Source organism: Protopterus annectens, chromosome 7.part0 (assembly GCF_019279795.1).
Source record: "Protopterus annectens isolate FY-2018-M chromosome 7.part0, PAN1.0, whole genome shotgun sequence".
In the NCBI taxonomy this organism is placed as follows: domain Eukaryota; kingdom Metazoa; phylum Chordata; order Ceratodontiformes; family Protopteridae; genus Protopterus; species Protopterus annectens.
In genome coordinates, this window is record NC_056739.1 from 589,293,720 (window position 1) to 589,313,157 (window position 19,438).

At 35.0% G+C, this 19,438-nt stretch overlaps 1 protein-coding gene across 2 annotated transcripts in view; it reads left to right on the plus strand.

Annotated features, from left to right (window-relative positions):
* The window catches only part of LOC122806611 (mucin-3A-like), a 391,121-nt gene that overhangs the window by 289,019 nt on the left and 82,664 nt on the right, over positions 1-19,438 (plus strand). For both annotated transcript variants that reach the window (XM_044077178.1, XM_044077177.1), the window contains exons 15-16: positions 339-484; positions 3,204-3,328. In XM_044077178.1, coding sequence (XP_043933113.1) covers positions 339-484; positions 3,204-3,328 — 271 coding nt within the window. The remainder of the gene's footprint in view (positions 1-338; positions 485-3,203; positions 3,329-19,438) is intronic.

The following is a 19,438-nucleotide window of genomic DNA, read 5'->3' on the forward strand; positions in this document are numbered from 1 at the left end:
TCTGGCCGGAATGATGATTTTTTAATTATACTTATTAAGCATACTAGAAATGTTAAGTTATATACTGAAATATATATTTCCCCTATGATTAATGCTTCAGTGTGGGGCAATTTATTTAAAGCAATAATTTTCAAAGATCAAGATGCTGTTTGCATTTGAATGTATACTTTGGCAAATACTACTTGTATGAAATCATATAATAAAGATATGATTGGAAATGTTAAATGACTAACAATGAATGAAGTAATATGTTAGTACATGGTTTTAAGTTTCATGCAGCTGACATGTTATGCTCTGTGTTTTATAACCCTTAATTATTTTTTGTTTTGTTTTTGCAGTAATGCAAATGAACTTGTGAATGCTACAGTTCGGTATGCAGTCGATACCAGTCAAACCGGAAAAGCAATGGATGCCGTGTTAGCAATAATGAAACAGAGGAATAATTTTCAATACACTTTTATTCCCAACACTTTGAATGTAAATGGTAAGCAGTACAATTTACCAAAATCTGGGGAGGAATATATTGTCCCACATCATAAGTACAGAGTTCTGAAATAAAAGGATATATGTTTGAGCTTTTAAAGCATGTACAAGAGATTTACTGTTTAAGAAATTAATGTGCAAATACTACATGGAAATGAATTGGCAAATACAGTTTCTACAGGGCTAGGTGTTGGATAACATTTGGCATAGAAAAAGTGAATTATTGTCTGATTAATCTTGTTTTAAGCATACATCTAGGTTCATGCATGATTTTTCGTAAGGCACAGAAACTAAGAAGACTGCAGAAACTGCTATTTAAATATACACAATACCATACCAGAGAATCAAGACTAGATTATCAGTCCAGAAACAAGGAAAATAAAAAAATACAACTTGCAAAAGTCTTGTTATACATTTAAAACATCTTTAAGGGAGCAAGTCATCTGAACTCTCAATGTGTGTTGGAGGGGCTGCATTCCCACACCCTAGCTACTTATATATATATATATATATATATATATATATATATATATATATATATATATATAGATAGATAAATATATATATATATAGATATAGATATATATATATATATATATATATATATATATATATATATATATATATATACTAACTACAAGATGACTGTATCTTGAAAATGAGTCAATATTCTGAAATACAGCAATTTCAGAGTTATTATATGTTTCCATGTAATCGCACTTAAATTCTTGCAGGTTTGATCACAGTTATGGTCCTTTAATATACAATAGGAACCCTTATCCTTAAGTCAGCCCTTAGAAGACAAACCTACAACCACAACGTGGATATTTATACTGCAAAACATTTGTGCATGCCTTTAAATAACACATATCTTAATGATTACATGCCTCTGTATTTGTATTGTCATGTTTATTAGGAAAGCAAATGCATTTCCATTGGTGGCATTGCTTCATACAACATAATGCTACATGAAGCCCTTAACTGGTAGAATGAGTGCATTGATTTAAAATAGTCAGACAAGATGAAATTATTGCTTCTGACTTCTGTTTTCCAGTCTTAAGCTAGTAGTGGTCTTTCAAGTTAGACAAAGCCTAACTGGACTTTTTCACATTTTAAACTGTCAATAACTTTTCCAGATAAGGGCGGTGTAGTGGTTAGCATTGTCTCCTCAGAGCAAGAGGTTCTCCGGTTCAATTCATGGTGGGGGTACATTCTGTGCAGACTGTGCATGTCCTAGCTGTGTTCACATGGGTTTCCTCTGGGTACTCCGGTTACCTCTCACATTCCAAAGACATGCATCTGGAGCATTTCTCCCTGTGCCTCTGCTGAAAATGGGCTCTGTCCCAGTTGGACTTTCCCGATAAATAAATAAATCATGTACAATATATTTTGGGAAGGGAACTTCTAACTGATGTATTGGTGGTACAACAGTTAGCTGTCATTCCTTAGCTCCCTGGTTTGATTCTTGACTGTTTTTTTCTTTTTTATGGACTGATCATGTTCTCCTTGTGTTTGTGTGGGCTTTGTTGGGATCTTTGATTGTTCCCACATCCCAAAGATATGTTGTCAGTGGGACTACCACTGTTATTTTAGATATAGATGAGCATTTGAGTGTGTGCATGTGACAGGTCATGCCCTTTGATTTACTGAGACCCATCTGGAGCTGCATTATGCTTTGTGTCCATGGCTTGCTAGGATATGTTCTGGTCTCTTGCAACCCTTATAATAAATTAATGAGTGGATTGATGATATTATAAACCTTCCACAAAGTGTGTAGCTAAAATTATATGTAGTATGGTGATGATTCGTCCTCATCATAGCCCCTCTTCCTATATCCATCTACATGTGTGTCACAGCATAAAGGATATAATCAGCCACATATCATGTATCATGGCACAAAGGAACTGTAATTAGATCTTTGAACTGTTTTACTGGCATATTAGTCTCAATTAAATGCCTTTTAATAACACAAATATCACTGTGTATTCAGATCTCATTGACTCTGTCTCTCTGTCCACATACCCACAGATTGGGTAATATATGAGAAAGTATCCTATGCAGATATTTTTTAAACATATTTCTTCATCGTCCAGCCATGCACACTACCAATACAGAGATATATATAATTGTATTAGCCACTTTATAAGCATATGTTCACCTAGTGGTTGTTGTCACTAGAAAGGGATTATAGGGTTATAAGTTTAGGAAGGGTGCCTGTGCAATAATGGATAGGTTTCTTTTTTTTTAATTATGATGCAGGTATTGGCAAAGGTATAGGTACAGTGCATGTTCCATTTTTTTATTAATACTACTTTTGTAAGTTGGAAATATTTATACAAAATATACATTTGCTGTGATAGCTTGCCTAGTAGTGGTGTGCCTATGTACATCTCCATGAATAGGTGGTACACCACAAACATTACAATTATGATATAAAATATTAGGTAGCCTGTATAAAAAGATACATTTATACGGATAAGTAAACATTGCAGTGTTGTCATTATACAATGCAGTATGCAGAAATATTGATACATCTTCATTGTTCACTAATGCTGACACTAAAATGGTATTATGCACTCTAAAAAGTCTTACTGGTTCATTCAGCATGAGAATGCAGCAAGTTCACAATGAGACTTCAATGCTGCAATCACTTTATGAAACAAATGTATTCTGCTGAAGCTTGGATGTCTTGTAACTCACTGCTGTTTTATCATTTCTAGGTACATACCCCTCAGTCGATGCTTTTAATTTGTCTTTGAGGTTTTATAATCAAGATTACAGCACAGAACTACAGCATAAATATACCAATGGATACAAAGCTTTCACTGCACAAGTTAGAAATGGGGTAAGTCACGGACTGCTGTATACTTACGACTGGAAAAATGTACTAGAGCAATAAGGCAGGAGGACTTTTAAATGTCTACTCATGGTAATGTTGCATTTAGAAAATGGTTGGGAGCTTATAACATAAGGAAATGCAATGCTTCTGGAGAAATGTGGTTAAAGAGAAATTGGTGCTCACTGTTTAGTTGCACTAGAAAAAGGCCAAAATATGAATCAAGTTACAATGCTTGCGGGAGAAAGAACAAGCCGGGAGTTGCTCATTCATGCAATTCACATGGCAGAAGAGTCCTAGAATGATTTGTACCACACATGGAAAGTCATGCAGAATGAAAATTAGTAGTCATGATTACTTGAGTAATACATGAGAAAGCATTCTATTTATACAGAGGTAGTGGAATATCCTGGTAGAATTAATTAATTATATTTTATATGGTAGAAAACTATGTAGAATATGCATACACACGGGGTATTAAAAACTCAATCTAAATGTCAAAAAGTGCAACATAGTAGCATTCAGCAAACAAAGCTGCTTTATCTCATATGTTTGGGTACTTAGGCAGACAATTCTCTCATTTATAGTAAGTTCTGAGTTTTCCCACCATTACATATTCCCATTTCCCACCCTAGACTGCACTGCTCTTTCCATGGAGCTCTGTGACAGTCATGCTTGGGATGAATTTATAAATGCCCATCCAATTATCGTGGTCCCATTTGAGGGAAGATAAAGTGTCACACTATTTTACCCGAGAGGGGGTCCCAGAAATCTGAAACTGGAAGAATTGGAACTGAAATGGCAGGTAAAACTAAATGCATACAGCTTCCCAGGACTGAATGAGACTTGGTCAACTGGAAGTCTATTAAAATTAACTAGTTTGAAAAGATGAAGGTATTGTCACTTGACACACACCCCCTTTATGGAATCTACATTTATGTGTATATATACATTTTCTGTTTATCGTGCATACATGTATTAGGTGTTTTTCAGGTCTTTCATGGGTTTTATGTCTGTTATGTTTTCACGTCTGTTATGATTATTTTCATGAACTAGCTAGTTTCATCAAACGTGATTATGAATTCATTAAAACTATTGACCACGATTTTCACGACTTTAGGTATGCCTAACTTATCATAAATAATTCAAATCATTAATATAATACAAAAATAAATAATTATTATTAAAAACTATAAAAACTATTAAAAATTATTATAATATAACATTATTCAAAAAATATCACCTGAAATTCATCAAGTATATGTGGTATGTGTGACCTTTACATACCTTCAGGTATTTAACATACTTTTTTACACACTTTTTGTAGCGCTTTTTGTAGTACCATCACATACAAACAACCGTGCGTTTTTAACTTTTTGCTATGTCTTTAAAACTTGCTGTGCAAATACTATTTTAATTAACATTAAGCATTAATTTAAGTAATATTAACTTTTAGTAGCAGTTTTCACTATCATCAAATATTGTAGTATACTTACTTATTGTTCTACAATTACATATAAAAACATAAAAATAATAAGACATCTTTTTTCTAAATTAGTTTATAAACTGATTTTTTACCATGTTTTCTAAGTGTTTTATAAACTTACAACAACTTTTGGGGTATTTGAGGTTTTTACCTTATGCACAACGACATGGGTAGGTTTAGAACCTTGATTCAACAGTAAAATAAAACTAAGGTTCTAAAGCTGTATAAAAGTCAACAGTACTGTGGTATTGTAATTTATTAAAGGTTGCAACATGCAACACATTTCACAGGATTCACTTTCACACCAACAGATTGTTTTATGTTTTATGTATTTGTGTTGTAGGTATACCTACAGGGTTGTTTAGTTTGCTACCATTAATCGGTTACTGTCTTTTTAAACAGTTCCTTTTTAAATTCATCCATTCTCTTTTAAAATTCAATCTACTTCATGTTAATTAGACTAATTGAATTTCTGCTTGAATACCTTAATGAGTGTTACGTCTTTATAAGGATCAAGCTGTCAGTGGTCTTTGTTTTATGTTCTGAAGAAGTCAGCTTATTAAACTGACGAAAAGCGCTTAAATAAATCTTTTTTTGACTGCCTGGAGTAGTTCACGGCTTGTTCTTGTGGTTCTGAGTTTGGCTTCGTATTTTTTGGACACTATTTTATCTGCAAGGGGAGTTTATTCCAGTCCTGTGGGCGATGCCAAGTAATGAGTCTGTCTCTCCACCTTGTTCTATTGATATGCTGAAGCCCTCTGGTATTCTCTTAGCATGTGAAATACTGATCTACATTAGGTTTGGACCTCCTGTTCTGGTATTTCTGGGATTACTTGATTTGTGAAGATACAAGAGATTATGGACTACCTGGTCCCTAACTGATCATAAGGCAAAGCACATGTCTTCTCTGAGGAGCCTATAAGACAGAGAAAAAAGGAAAAATGCTTCAATTCTTTTCTTGTTACTTTCAAAGTTTAAGTCTATGGTCGTCTTTGTTAAAACCTCTGGTGCCTTTCTAACAATTTGATATGTCTGGTGATGTGCAACCCAAACTGGGTGTTGTATTGTATAAGTGGTCTGATCAACACTGAGTACAAGAGGAAAAACAATCTATTTAGATTTGAATGACATTGCATTAGGGATCGGCTGCACCAAGAAGAAGAAAAAATTCTTGATAAATGCTGCCACATGGTAGTCAAAGGAGAGGGAATTAGTAACCCAGATTCCAGATCTCAAACTACATTTTCATTTTGAGGTGAAGTATTAAAAATATTATATGCTGGTGGGGAGAGCTGGTTATTCTGCCAAAAAATGACAATGCTGAATTTTTTTATAGTAATTAATTTAAACACATTTTCAAGATAACAATCATTTATAACTAAGTTCCTGTTGGAGTGCTTCTATGTCAGAATGGGGTTGGATTTCACAGTCACTTCCAGTTTGTAGTCATCTGCATACATGGTTAGCTATAGGCATTATCTTTTAGTCAATAGGGCAGAGATGTAAAGGGTGATCAAAAGTGATCCTAGGGCTTGGGCCTGCAGGTCATCAATGGTCACCTTCATGTGCATAATGTGGGGTCTGTCTTTCAGCCAATTTCCTATCCATCTTACCACATAGGGATCTATTTCTAACACATGTAGTTTATTTATTATGCTAGCAGTCGGGATGGTGACAAATACCTTAGCCAGAGCAAGGTCAACTGTGTGGACACTGAGTGATCATTGTCCACAGCTTGTTCTACCTTCTCTAAGAGGTTAACCAGGCAAATTAGACAGGCTCTCCCTTTTATACAATCAGATTGCTGTAGATCTAGCCTGATGAGATTTTTAATGTGAATGCTAATAATAATGAAACTCATCAGACTGATGAGCATCTCGTTTCTGGGGTGGGTAGTAGGGCTACTTTTATTGAGTGGTATCACTGTCACGTGTAGTCAGATTCAGTTTAAACAACTTAAGTAGAGGCCTCTACCAGTATGTATTTGGTGCTGTTTTTCAAACAGCCTGGTATGTTATGCTGTCCCATGAAGGGAGTGTTTTAATCCTGGATAGCACTTTCAGTTCATGTTCAACATGGGGGGGGGCACTGAGAGCTATGGTAGCCATGGGGTTTTGGATAATCATCTTAGGAGTTTATTTGTTAAGACATTGGCAATGTCTTCCAGGACTGAATTTTTTTTTTTTTACTTAGTGTGAATTCTGAATGTTGCTGAAAGTCATTTCTTAATTTTCTAACATAACAAAAGAATGATTTTGCAATTAGCTTTGTCTTTGGATGTCAATCTGAGTTCACACGCTTTGTTCTAGTATTCTTTTTAACATTATCTGTCAGATTTATAATATTTTCCTTGAACTGGGAGTCCTTAGATGTGCTGTATACTCTGATAATTTTTTTTCCTTTTATTTTAGATTGCATTTATGTTGATAAACTACTTGGATGGTTTACTTTAGAATTTCCCATTTTATTTGGATCTGGATGAGACTACTGGTTCTACACATTTATTAGTATGGGTACAAAACTCCTTTGGAATATCTGTCTACTGCGACTGTGTCTGAGGCATACCCCCCACAACTGTCAAGATTTTCACCTCATATTTTTTGTCTGCTCCTCATAAAATTTGTGGTTTTCTAGCAATTACTGAGGATTGAAGTCACTAAATCATAACACACATTTGAGTTTCAGATTTTATAGCCTTTATAAATTGTATGCTAACACAAGACTTGTTATTCTAGCAACATTCTAAGTTTATAAGAGTAATATTTAAATTCTTTGTATTTTTGGGCTTTTGCTGCCCCCCATTATTTTAGGCTTTGTCCAGATTTCTTGTATTTAGAGGTTGAAAGGTCAAGTGTTGTTGTTATAAGTGAATTTTGAGACTTCATCATGGAATTCTTTTTTGTTTCAGAGGGTTTAGATAGTTTAAGGGGAAGATACCAACCGTAGGTAAATCCTGATATAGCCACACACATTCATAGATTATTGTTTAATTACAGCCCAGGGCTAGAGAAAGTGTAATCACTTAGTTTAAGGTTTAATATAGAACAGTGGTAGGGGACTATCCATTTGTATTTTAGTTTTATTTTGATGTTAGGTGTTTGTATTATGGGATTATTGTCGTGATTTTATTTTTGAAGTAATCTAAGGTATGGTATAATATATAAGTAAAATAGGTGTGAATTGGGTGGAGGGGGCAGAATGAGCCTGAGCATACACAAGTCAAATGGAGTTGGGCTTTCCCCCCTTGGAGTCTGCCCCAGAAAAATTCTATGAAGTTTTGAAGTCACTTGGGTCCAGAAGATGCCACTTGAATAAATGTGTGGCAAAGTGATTTTAAAATTGGAGTCATAACAGCTTTACTAAGTGGAGACCAACAGAGCTGGGGGGACTGGGTAATTAAATAGAATGCAGTTACTCCCCTTTATATGTTTTACACCAAAGGTACTCTATGAGGCAGAACATGTAGGGGAATATATCCATTATTTCTTTTATTATTTACAGCTGTACTTTTATGAAATTGTGACTAAGCAAAAACCAAATCCTTCCACACCAAACAAATAACTACACAATCAAAAGTTATGTAAACTTATGTTTGCATAGTTGTTGATTAGTTTTTATATATGTATGACTTAATAATTAAATTTTAAATCCATATTGTATTTGTTTTTATTGGCTTGCAATTCACCAGTCCACGGTGGTGCAGCAGTTAGCGTTGTCGCCTCACAAAAGAGGTTCTCCCGTTCGAGTCTCGGCTTGAGCGCCTTATGCATGGAGTCTGCATGTCCTCCCTGCGGTCGAATGATGTTAAAGACATGCAGGTAGGTGTGTGTGTGAATGGATATGCCTTTGATGGTTGGGCGTCAGGCTGGCAAGTTGACACCATAAAAAATCCACTGCCAATCATTAGTGGACCGCAGTTCCACGGTGGCGATCCCTAACCGGGAAAAGCCAAAAGACATTAGTTTTAATATTTACAATTCACCACTAGGTGGTGATAATTTATTATTTATGTATTTTTATATGTAAATCCATTGTATGAAGGGTTTCGGGGTTTATCTGATGAAGTTCTGGATTAATTGTGGAAATAAAGTGCTAATCATTTTACTAAAGTTGTGACATCCACAAGCAGCCACTCTGTTATATTTATTAGTATTCTGGTTGTCGGGTTCTAAAGGAAATGAATTGTAGCTATTGTGTTTGGCTTTCTAATGCCTGTTATACATTATTAGATCATATAATTCAGTTCTCCCATACAGTCACTTAAAGACAGCAGTGGATAGGCAATGCTAAACAGAGTCAGATACTTCTCATACAGAGGTTATGAATTATGTGATTTGCAACTTATTTACAGAAGCTTTAATATTATGCGATCAGTTTTTACTAACAGTTGCTTTTCTGATCTAATAAGCTGATACTTCCAAAGTGTCCTAGACAAACAATGCTTACTTGTAATGTATAACATTTTTTTTCCTAAAGGAAAACTGTAATATAATGCTAAACCTACTGTTTGGACATACTATACTAGTGAAGGATCAGATCTACTGTACTTCCTTGAAGTCTCCAGCCAACTGGCAAATTAATATAATAGACAGAGTTGATTCAGTGGTCAGTAGGGAAGGCTGGCATAGTTATCATGTTTGTCTCCAACATCTCAGTATAAAGAAAAAATTCTTGTAACTCTCATACACCCTATAACAAAATTAGAATTCTGCTGAGCCATATTTTAGAGGCATCTCCCTCTCTTTTTAACAATTACCTTACCACAACTGTTTCACCATATTGTTTCAAAGTAATACTAAACATCATACATAGGAATGCTAACTAAACTGTGGCTTGAAGAGTCAAACAAACTGCAAAATACCAGTAGCAAAATAATATAAGTGTAACTTCTGTACTTTTACCTCAGACACTGCTTTGCCCCAGTAAAATTCATTTGCAGATAAACTGGTGACCGCATAGATTGTTTTTTGTGTTCATCAGCTTACAGGCGCAGCCCGATATGCTCAGGGTCATTAGTCTCACCTACATTACCCCCCAATTCCCATCACATCAACTTGTACCCGAATAACTCCTCCAACCATATTCATCGCCATTTACTTCCACTACCAGTCCTCATCTTTCACTCCCCTCTTATCTAAACATCATTACAAGATTTTATTACCAGAAACTCAGCCTTATATCTCCCCTATAACATACTCAGCTATATACAAATTTCTTAAGGATCAACTTTTATATTCTTTCACAACTACTATAATGTAACCTACATTCATAAGTCTTTTTAATTACACACAATCTACTAAAGCATTCTCCCACTATAATCTCTACTCACTACAAACTATTACAAATCTTTCCTTTCTCATATACTCATATTCCCAAAAGGTTACAAATCCAAATAGCACTGTTTCTATTAGCAGACAGTACATCCTACCACAATTGCCTTCTCTCCAAGGCCACACACCTACCCCAGTTCCCTCTTTCTTACCCCACACTACCAATTTTCTTATGTCCTCAGAATTAGACCCTACCACCTACATAAATCTACTCATTTTCAGATAAATAAAAACATGCAATATAACACATAGTCTTTCCTAAAGTACAGACCAATACTTGACTGCCTCCACACCCAAAAACACCCAAAAACTAAATTTCAACACATAGAAATTAAGCTTAAACTTAGTAGCAACATACATCCTAACTCCAGCGCTACCAACGCAGTAGAGACATACATCCCAACTCTGGACCCACCTTTAATCAACATATACCAACCACCCCCACCTTTGATGCCACCACTAACTTCCAATACTCATCCATAAGAAGATCACGCTTACCCCTTCTTAACATGAATCTCAGGAGTGTAATAAACAAGGTTCAAGAATTCCATGCATGTCTGTTCCAATAAACCCCAGATATAACTATAGTTAATGAAACATGTCTCAAACCAGAAATAAAAGACAATGAGATCTTGCCCCCAGGTTACAAAATTCACAGACAGGAACAAAAATGAGGGAGTTTAGCAATAATTTACAAACACAATATTGAATTAAAGCTGCACTCCAATAACATTCCCATCTTTGGCAATGCTGAGACTATACATGCTCAACTTGTAGTCAACCCCAAAAAATCCATAACAACTGTAGGCATCTATGTTCCACCTAGAAATAACATCCTAACAGCAGAAGATAGCTATTGGATACCTCAAACTGTACATGAAGAATCTATAATAATGGGTGACCTCATCACTGATCGGTAATCTTGTAATTCAACGACACTCTTAGCTACCCTGAACCTAGTCAGTCTCATCCAACATATCTGATCCACAATTAGAACAGATAAAAAAACAAATAGCTCATCTACATTGGATTGGATCCTAACCAATAAACCGACTGTCTTAAATTTAGCAGATACACTTCCAGATAGCATCAGGACCCTCTGTCTACATTTATTCTAAGACAATGGCCTAATATTTATTTATTTTTATTTATTTTTATTTTACATTTGTTGACCGGGCTAGTCTAGCTGGATACATGTCCTTTTTCAGTAGAGGCCCGGGGAGATAAGCTCCAAGACATGGTCTAAATACAATAGTACAAGTTCAAACAACACAGAAAAAAAAATATTAACAAGACTATAACATACAACTAAGTAAGAAACCTGCCAAACTTTAAGAATGAGGAGGACTTAATCTCCTCATTCTTACTCTGTAATTGGAATATACTAAAAACCCTACCATTAGAGGATGCAGTCTTTCACTTTAACAAAACTTTCTTAAACATCTTCAGTGAAATTCATAGTAAGAGAGTAAAGTCAGTTCCAACATAATGGCTAACAAAAGAAACTAAGCAGCTACTTACAAGCAGAGACAAAGCATGGAAATACTTTAGATGTCTTGGAAAGCTAGCCAAAAAATAATCAAATATGATAAACAGTCCTATTACATTAAACTCCAACAAAAACACCATAACAATCCCAAACTATTCTGGTCATCTAGCAAAACACTGCTGCACCACGGACAAACGTCCTCCACTCCAAGCCCTGGTACCACTAAAAGTGTTGAAAGTATAGCAACGAGATTTAATTCATATTTACAAACTCTATTCTGTCACAGATCAAAGACAATGCACATAACATCACCCCTAACAAAGCCCCTCTAAACTTAAATAATGATGTTTTTTTCATTTAAATTTCCAAACCTCCACAATAAGAAAATTACTACACCAATTAAAATCCACTTCCTCAGTAGCTGATGACCTTCCTGCAGAGTATTTAAAACTAGCAGCAGAAAGTGTAGCCCTCCCCATATCAATCCTAATTAATAGATCGTAAACAGAAAATCTAGTACACAGCCTATGGAAAATGTATTTCATCCACCTCACAAAGGTGGTACTGCAACTGAAATCTCAAACTACTGACCAATGGTTATCCTATCCCCTATATCCAAAGTACTAGAAAAATGCATTCATACCCAACTCATCTAAGCAGTAATAACGTACTTTCCAAAACCCAGCACTTTTTTCCACCCTGGTCATAATACCATTACCGCATTCATCGATTTCTTCAATATAGTCAACCAAAATAGGAGCAAAGTCAAGTTAGTATCATCCTTATTTATAGATGTCTCTAAAGTCTTCAACACTGTTTCCTATCACAAACTACTGTCTGAACTCTCTAGTCTCGAACTCAGACATGCATCACTTTCTTGGTGACAAAGCTACTTAACCAATAGACAACAATCCATAAAATGGAAACAAAACCTCTCTTCACCTCTCCCAGTTATGTTTTCCACAAGGGTCAATATTGAGTCTTCTTCTATTCAACAAATAAACTCTATGATACCATACGTTTGGCATTTATTGTGCAATATGCAGATGACTAGACCCTCATCTACTCAGTCCTATCCCTCTCCAAAATCCAAGAACTCACCCAACTGTCTTTCTCAGCATTAGAATCTGGGCTAAATAATTCCCAATTGCTCCTGAACCTAAAAAAATAAATCAGTTTACTCCAAAAATATTCGCAGAACTAAAACAGTCTTTTCATCAACACCACCAAAAACAGAAGTAGTAACCTAAATTACTAGATGTTCTAATCAATGAAAAACAAAAATTTGGCCAGCACCTTCTGTACTCCATAAAAAAAAACCTCACATTAAACTAGGCTGCCTTTACAGAGCAAAGCCATACCTCTCTGATTCCACTCGACAATCCATAGCCAGAATTTACCAGCTCCTAGCCGTACCCTGTGCATCATCAATTTCCATCAACTTAAACAAAACTAATAAATACAAACCTTGGATTTGTTATAACAAAAAGATTGCCTCAAACTCATCACACAAATCTTACCACTTTAAAGCTCTAAAAGAACTACACTGGCTAGAACTACCCCACTACTTGTAGTAATCCCAATTACCCACTGCCTATAAGTTTACTTACACCCCAGAAAAATGTCCTGCACCCCAGAACACTCTCCTGTACCAGAGAACTAATATCCAGAAAAAATCCCTCCTGCATACAACCAAATCCAATAATTATGCTGGCAACTCTGTATACTCTGTGTCTCTAAATGCAGGCACTCTATCTGTCTCAAAATCCGACAAATACAGAAACTACCTGTTTTAAAATGCCAACTCAAGCAACACCTAAACAATAATTGGCTATGTTCATGCACCTTACCTAGATAGCTGAAATCATATCCTTAACACTCTGCCTTTATCTATAACCTCTCCTTTGCTTCCTTCAATTTCTTCCTCTGTCAGTCATCCTACCTTTTGTTTTGTCATCTCTAAATTCTCCAGGTACCCACCTAGCTGTTTCCATAAACTTTTTCCTTTGTAGTAATCCCTTATGTTATCATGTGATGAATGGATGCATCACTTCCCATCATCCAAACTATCAAATGCATTACTCCTGACTTATTTTTTACATATATTCATTTATTCTTTCCTATACATATTCACCTATATTGTTTACACTGTATGTAAAATTGCATTACTAGGCCTTTGTTTTATATTGTAAGTAACTGATTGTAATCCATTTGAGCTTTTCTTTCTGGGGCTTCACCACAAATGGGTCACTGCCAGGGCAGAATCTGGATGGCTGAGTGAAAGCAGAACTTTCTCAGAGCTCTTCAGGACTTCAAATTTTCTCAGGAAAAATGAATCATAAAAGAAAATCTTCTTCACAGAAAATCTTATACATACATAGACTGCATTCCTGTTGAATTTCATGAAGTTATTTCAAAATGTTCCTGTCCAAATACTTCAGAGACTTTCCAGATTGTTGAAGAGATGACTACTTCTAAACATTCAACACTGACTCCTCACTAAAGAAGGACATACAACAAGTACCTTCTGCTCTTCAGGAATTATCACTGAAAATAGATGGACTCCAGGAAAACCTATAAAGCATGAGAGAAAACAATGCAAAACTAACATCTGATATGGAAAATGTTTTAAATGATGTAGAAGGTAGACTAAAAGAGGAAGAAACACAGACTGAATACCTAATAAAACAAAACACATGGTTAATAAATAAATTAAACAACCTCAAAACAGAGAAAGGGGACATAACATAAGCATATTTGGTTTGCCTTAAAAACAGAGGAAAAAGACATAATTGCTTTTTAACTACTTGGATACCTGAATTGTTAAACTTACATCCATCCATCCACAGCCCCTTTTTCCCATTTCCCATACTGCAGAGCTCTGACTATATTAAAATTTCTTAACTAAATTTAAATCATTTCTGTGGGACAGAGCAAGGAGGACAGTCCAGGTAATACTTATATCACTAGGCTTGGAATTTTAACAATTCATTGAATAAGACTGTGGTGGTGGTGCTGCGGTAGCGTTGTCACCTCACAGTTAGACGTTGCCCATTCGATTCTCAGTTAGAGCGTCTTCTGTGTGGCGGCATGCGTGAATGGGAATTCCTTCGTTGAAGGTTGTACATTAGGCCCAGCAAGCCAGCAAGTAAAAATCTACTGACAATCATTAGCGGACCGGAGTTCCGCTGTGGTGACCCCTAACCGGGAAAAGCCAAAAGACACAAACAAACATTGGATGAGTTAATCAAATTAATCTTATGTTTCAAAATTTAAATAATATTTTTAAATTACCTGAAAAAAATATTCTTTACTGTTCAAAAAAATATGGAGGTATCATATCACAATGCTTATTCTTTAAGGTTAAAAAATAATTATAGTCATATATATTTTTCATGTCTTAATTCTCATATGGATTTAGCACTACTCTCACTTAATATTAATGGAATAAATAATCCAAGGAAAAGATAAAATACGATCCAATTTTTTAAATATAAATAAGTTATAAGTTATATTTCTTCATGAATCTCATACTAAATGTGCAAAAACATTTGGAATCCTACAATTATGTAATATTATCTAAATTTACCATCAAAACAAAAAGAGATGTTATGATACAATGGAAAAAGGTAATAACTCTCAAATATTATGCAAATATGAAGATAAAGATGAAATGATCTCTTATAACAATAAAATATAATAACAGAATATGGACTCTATTCAGTTTGATTGGTTTCCAGGAATGAGTTAAAATTTAGCCCAAAAAATCTAGATATTATTCTTGATAAATGCAAAGGTAATTTAATAATAGAAGGAGAATTTAATATTATATTAAACAACGCAGACTCTAGTGCAAAAAGAAAAAACTGACTCCCACAGCAAAAGCTATCAAAAAACTGGATAGTGATTTTAAAGTTAGAAAATACCTTCTCCTTAAAAGACAACAAACATTAAATTGTACTTATTATGCCTTTAACAATGGTTCACAAACTGGAATTGATAGGATATTAATCTCACAAAACATATCAAAAAATATTAAGATTTAATATTATATCCTGTCCAATTTCTGACCATAACACTCTTATCCTAAAACTTGAAACTATATACAAGAAACTTCCATTAGCATCTAAAATACCAGCCTATGTAGCCAAATTAAAAGAAAATAAGCCCTGCCTAATTTCAGAAGTAGAATCTCACATAAAGGCAAACTACACAGAGGAAGCAAATAAATTATGTTTTTAGATTCACTTAAAGTATGCAAATATGGCAAATCACATATCCTGGTACAAATACAAATTAATACAATGGGAATCTGAACTAGTGAGATTAAAAAATGAATTACATAAAGCTAAAGTAAACTATAAATGCAATGACAAAACAATTACATTTAAAAATTTAAACAAAAAAACATTTTGAAATTATTTCATATAAAATGGCTTTAGATGTAGAAAAAATAGAAATGGCCTAATGTGCCATGTCACTGAAACATATGCACACCTTATCTAGAAGAGTTAAGATTCAATCTAGAACTAATAAAGTCAATGAGATAAATAATAAGGGTCTATATTATATTAGCAAAAATCCTGTTAAGAGAATACAAAAACACCGACATGTATTGCGCGAACCGCAAATATGCCGAACAGACTAAACCGCAAAATTCAAAAAGGCGAATCCCCATAGTCGGCCAACTCCACCTCCCACTACATACTGCCTACCTAAACAAAATAAATAAACCACATACATACACTAACCAAAACCCTACTTCTAACCCTAAAGTAAAGCACCAAAACCCTACTTCTAACCCTACACTAAACCTTACATACATTACTATCTATGCACTTACCTTAACCTGCACCTTAACCCTAAGGTCTGTAGCTATTGCACACTTACCCTACAGAAATATACCAAAACAAAATAAATAATCCACACACATACATTTAATAAAACCCTAATTCTAACCCTACACTAAACCTTACATACATTACCTATCTATGCACTTACCTTAACCCGCACCCTAACCCTAAGGTCCGTAACTATCACACACTTACCTTATACCGCAGATGGGCCAACCATGACATTTGACATTTCGAATTTCGCGGTTTTGGACATTTGGCATTTCCGTGGTTCACGCAATACGTGTCGCTCTTTTCTTATTCGTGTAAAAAGACTTTCAAGCATCTAAATGGAACCCAAATAGTAATATACTGTAATTGGACATATTTTAGACACTTTCAGGCAATATTATGCTTCTTCAAATCAAGAACTGGAACATAAAGTATCAAATACAGATCCAGGTACAGACCTCTCACATTTGGAAGAGATTACACTTGAAACAAATTTGCTTAAATAGATTACTCACAAAAAACTCAATAATAAAATCCAACAACCCAAACCTAGTAAAGCTCCTAATATTGTTGGAATAATGTCTGAATATATAAGCTATTTTTACCGTCTATTATAACATTTGTATACAAAGCTCTCTTAGAAATTCAAAACAAAGAAATTGTTCCTCTATCTTGGAAATATTCTTTAGATAAACCAGTATTAAAAGAAAACAAAAACTCCCAATTATGCTCTTCATATAGGCCTATCTCGCTCTTAAATTATTATAAAATTGTTATGTCACTGTTTGAGGATAGGCTAAAAGAACCCTTATTGTAAGGGTTCACTACATCCTGTAAAATCCCTTCTAGCATATTCCCCCAACTATCAAGAGGGAGAAGGCTCTAGTGGTGCTCACTAAGGCCAAAAAACATTGCTTCAGTGACCCTTGACAGTATCACTGTCTGCCTTCTAAATAACCTAAAACAGGACCTAGCAGGACCACTTGAGACACACTTCAACTACAGCCTCAATACAAGTTACATGCCAGCTGAATGGATGGTCACAGCAGTCAATTCTCTTCATAAGAGTGAGCCATCAATCAACCCTAGGAACTAAAGACCAATGAATCTAACAAGTCTGATATGCAAAGCCATGGAACAAATTATCATGCAAATTATCAACAAAGACAATGGCAATCTACAGACATTGGACCCATCCCAGTTTGACTTTGTTAATGAAAGTCTTGCCTACTCAACTGGGTTGACTTCTTTGAGATGGTCAGCAAGGCTATGGATAAGAGGAAAGTGATGCATGTTAAACATATTCGGGATCATGCTAATATACCAGACCCTATTCCTAGTGTACAGACATAGATGCTTTTCAGGCATCTAGGACTTGTATGTCCACTGGTACTTAACTGGTCACCAATAAACACAATCACACAGAGAGAGAGGACAAGTCAATTGAATCTTATTTACAGAATATGACAGATGCCTTTAAAACCTGCTGAGAATATACAAAACCTTCAAAAGGTCTGGCATCAAGTGGTCTCTCAGCAGCTTTTGTTAATTGTTTATTGCCCCCCCCCCATTTGAGACCAGCTAAAAAAGGTTTGCTTAACCTGGTTTGGGGCTTCATGAACTTGTTAATCAGGTTCAATATTTAGCAGACACCCTCATTCATAAAAAAATGAGAGTGACAAAAAATTATTAAACCTACAGCTCCAGCAGTTTATCAAAAAAAATTTAAAAAAAAAAAAAAAAAAAGAGGGGGGCATAATAGATTTAGATTTTCTCAAAATCAAGGACTATTTCCTCAAAATTTTAATAATACCCTAAATTCATAAAGACAGATACAAAGATCAAATTCAAATCTATGTTTTAATTGTGGCCAAAATGATCATTGGAGAGACAATTGTCCTTTTGTGCAGCCAGTAGACATGTCAATGCAGTCTAACAATCCATTTAAAAATCAGCCAGCAAAATGTCAACCAAAATGTGAAGCAACAACCTCCTATTGAGCACTCCCTGGCAGCCACCAGCTTGGCCACAAAATAAATCGAATAGCCATGAACAAAAATAACAGCTATTTCCTTTCACACCTGTACACCAAAAAAGACCATTTGTTACCATTTAAGTTCAAGACAGCCATATGCCCTTTCTAATAAATACTGGAGCTACAAATCAATATTAAATGCATCCATGGCCAAAAATCTCCCTTTGTCCCACAACTTAGTGTGATGAATCAGGGTATCAGAAGTCTCTTTAGACTAGTCAGAGACAGTTTCATTTTCTATTCAGTTAAGACCATTGACAGACCACTATGCTTTTCTAGTTAAAACCTCTGTACCCCTTAATCTTTTAGGTAGAGGTCTTCTCTGTAAGTTGCAATGTACAATATTCTGTACACCAAATAAAATATATTTAAATGTTCCCAATGAATCTCTGGTGATGCAAATGTATGCTGTTGCTGGTGTTTTAAATAAAAAAAAGCTCTTTTCTTTCCTTACTGACACAAAACCTATACAGCTATCAGATGTAAAATTAGTAAATACAGTTCCTTCACAGTTATATACAACCCATAAAAATGAAGTATGACTTCTTAAAAATACTACACCACTACAAATTACTTTAAAACCTCATAAACCTCTGCTGGTGTTGCACAATATCCTCTTTCTGCAGAAGCAAAAGCAAAAATTAAACCAGTTATTTCAGCATTACCGCCAAAGGCATAATTATCCCTAGAAAAACTTGGCAAAAATACTTATAAATTTGTCCAAAGTCTGAGAGCTGTTAATGCACCAGTTGTGCCTGCTTTTCCCATAGTACTTAAACCAGCAACTATGCTTAGCTCAATTCCCCCCTCTGCTAACACCCTTTCAGTTATTAATATTTCCTCAGCTTTCTACTCTCTCCCAATATACCTTAATAGTCAGTATTTGTTTGCATTTACATATAAAGGACAGCAATGCACATGGACTCACTTACCCC